We start from the raw sequence: 3,172 nt of genomic DNA, 5'->3' as shown, positions 1-3,172 counted from the left end.
GTGGTTAAGAGCACTGACTGCTGATCCAGAGGGTCTGAGTTTAATTCCCCGAATCCATATTATGACTCACAACCATCTGTAATGGTATCAGACACACTATTCTGGAGTATGAGTTTATCTTTTATATGTGTGTGCTTGTAGATAGCTGTCGTTCACCTACTGGGTGCTGAGAATCAAACTCACATCACTTTCAAGATACAAATGCTCTTTACCACTGGGCTTTCTCTCCAGTCACATAAATGAGATTTAAATGGATATCATCTGCAGTTTGTTAATAAAATCAATGTAATGCAGGTAATATTCCTGAAAGAGTTTCAAACATTGGTAAACTCAGGTTTGAATTTATGTAAATAGTCAAAGGACCGCATAACTAGGAAAATTGGTACCCTATAAATGTGGCATTATGTGTTCTGACTTTATTCTTCTCTGTTGTACGAAATTAGAGTGATCATGATTGTGGTGCACTCCTGCCTCCCAGAGGCATTGCAGGTGTGCCTTTTGTGTTATGCCAGTGTTAGTAGGAAGAAGAGAAGAGAGAGTATGTGTCTAGCTCAACTCAATGTCCTGACCTATGATCATCTGAATGATTAGTAGCATAACATTCCTGAAATAAGTAAGTCTAAGACAGACTAAATGGCATGAGGCAAGGGAAGATAGTCTTCTAGAATTGGGAAGCAGACTAAAAGAACCCTGCCTATAACCAGGGTCATGGGCAGGAGTGAGCCTGAGACAGACAATACTTTCAATGGGTTGTTCAGGTGGATAAGGTGGGAAACAATCCCGAGATGACCACCAGACAAGTACCATGAGACACAGACAGGGAGCTGGTCTGATAATACTACCAGTCTGAGACAGAAGAAAATAGCACACCTAAGAAGACATCTGGCATGACCCCAGACTCTTAGAGAGACCGGTGCTGGAGATAAAGAAAAGGAAAGATAGGATATAAAAAGTAAAATTTAGCGTTTTCTACCAAAACAAATGACTCTGCATNAGCTTTGTTAAAAGTTCTGTGACATCTAGGAAACAATACCAGTGGGTGACTCATTAGGAGGAGCAGCTGAGGCAGCCTAGCCTCTCACTTCTGCTTCCATGGGGGTTTATGTTATGACTTGTATCACTGTGGGAGGAAACTCATCATACTGTAGACAATAATAAATTCCCGTATCTTCATACTTCAGGCTGCTGATGGTGAGAGAATAATCTTGCCCAGATCCACTGCCACTGAACCTTGATGGGACCCCATCTACCAAGCTGTTTGCACCATAGATCAGGGTCTTAGGAGATTTCCCTGGATTCTGTTGGTACCAGCTTAAATAGCTATTAATGTTCTGACTCGCCTTGCAAGTGATAGTGACTCTCTCTCCCAGAGATGCATACATGGAGGATGGAGACTGGGTCATCTTGATGTCACATCTGATACCTAGGAATGGAGACATAATGAATATCTACATAGGTAAGCATTATAAAAGATAAAACCTCCCAAATGCCAATCAACACTAATCACAGTGACATTCCCATTTTAGTTCATTTTACCTGGAAACCAGAGCAACACGATCCCAAGAAACTGAGCAGGGGTCCTCATGTCTTTGCTGAGTCCTGACTACAATGACAATGGTACCGTACATGTGTGACTGGTATATGAAGAAGTCCCTAAGGCAGTGAAGTGAAAGCATGCAAATCATTGGGAACCAGTTATTGCTGGGAACAGGTGCAAGACTTACTCATGTCAGCACTTAGCTCAAGGCCAGTGTCCTCAGATGCCTGAGGTCAAACTACTTGAATGTCTCCAGAAAATGAATTTCTTTTCAAAGATTTATAATTATAGATGTTCTTTCTATTGTAGGTAGTCTCTATTTTAAATAATATATTTCAAAGACATACTAAGATAATATAGAAGAATCCCCTGCTGTCAGGGAATATACAACAAAGAAAAAACTATTAGATCTTTAACTCACTGGAATAACTTTGGTTGTCTAAAAAAATATCATGTCTTCCCTTGTGAAGTGTTTGGAGTAGACATTTCTTGAAATTAAAAGGAGAATTTATCATAAACATTTTCACTGAATTAAAAACATAAGGTTCTACAGCTTTTGCTAACTACAGTTCAAAGAGAGGAAATACGTAGGACGTGCACATATATCACATTGATCTCAAGAACTTGTGTCACTTGAAGTTCTGATTCCATGTGAAGATGGAGGTACTTTCTTACTTACACACTAAATGGGTACAACTTTTGCTCAGTTTGGGTGCCTACATATTTTGCTTTACTTTTTTCTGCCATTTAATACTATTTCCCACAGTTTCTCAGCATAAACCTTTGACTTGTTATGATAGAATTAAGTACTAAACAAAACACTTCTATTTTCACAGTTTGTTCTTGGTTGGTAACTGAAGGAATTATCCTGATTTACTCAGCAGCCTCACTATCTGCATGTAGGTCCCAGTCTCCAAATAAGCTATGATGAATAAATGTTTCTTCTTCCTTTTAACACAAATACTGAATACCACAAATCATACATCTATGTCTTTATTATGACCATCCACCCTTACTCATCATTAAAAGTACACTCAATTCAGTCTTAAAAACTTTGTCCTGAATTCAGGGAATGTGTTGGATCTTTCAGAAACTAAATATGCAAGGCCCCATGATGTTGTAGCATAACTCTGAACATGCTGATTATCTAGTTGCCTGTAATAGAGTGATAGGAGAGAAAAAGCACCTGGTTATAAGGCAGCTTCTTCAATACACAGAGCACCACCCCACCAGGAGTACCATGCAGCAGCTTTGAGATGGATTGATAGTAAGGCTGCCTCTTCCCTACACTCTCTTTCTGCTGATATCTAACACATGTGTCTGTGACTCTTTGATTTTAGAGACTTGGAAGACATTTCTGAGTTCTCACATGATAACCCCAGGATCTGAGGAAGTTTCACTCAGGACACTTTTAGTAGATGTTAGTAGGAGGATGGCAGTTCTTCTCTACTTAAAACAACAAGACAATCATTATTTTGCAGGGTGTCGGGGTTTGAAATTCTTACTGCAACTCCTTTTATGATATTTGCAAATATGAAGGGAAATCCAGAAATTTTCAACTTTTATAAAAATCTATAAAATCAGTGGGGTTAGATTGCATGAAGTAATAAATTGTTTTAGCTTTGGATTATAGAT

At 38.8% G+C, this 3,172-nt stretch overlaps 1 non-coding gene and 1 gene segment (V, D, J or C); one reads left to right on the top strand and one right to left on the bottom strand.

Moving 5' to 3' along the window:
* The first annotated feature begins 466 nt into the window (after nt 1-466).
* LOC115030366 lies at nt 467-603 on the top strand. Its single transcript, XR_003835942.1, has one exon. It is a non-coding gene; the product is annotated as a small nucleolar RNA SNORA17 (small nucleolar RNA).
* A 497-nt stretch (nt 604-1,100) lies between these two features.
* On the bottom strand, nt 1,101-1,599 carry LOC110289244. The segment is given in 2 exon segments: nt 1,101-1,423; nt 1,537-1,599. Coding segments are annotated over 2 exon segments (372 nt in total).
* Nucleotides 1,600-3,172: the final 1,573 nt, after the last annotated feature.

This window comes from Mus caroli, unplaced genomic scaffold (genome assembly GCF_900094665.2).
Source record: "Mus caroli unplaced genomic scaffold, CAROLI_EIJ_v1.1 scaffold_21743_1, whole genome shotgun sequence".
Lineage (NCBI taxonomy): Eukaryota > Metazoa > Chordata > Mammalia > Rodentia > Muridae > Mus > Mus caroli.
The sequence above is the reverse complement of the archived record's forward strand: the minus strand, read 5'-3'. Positions and strand labels throughout refer to the sequence as shown.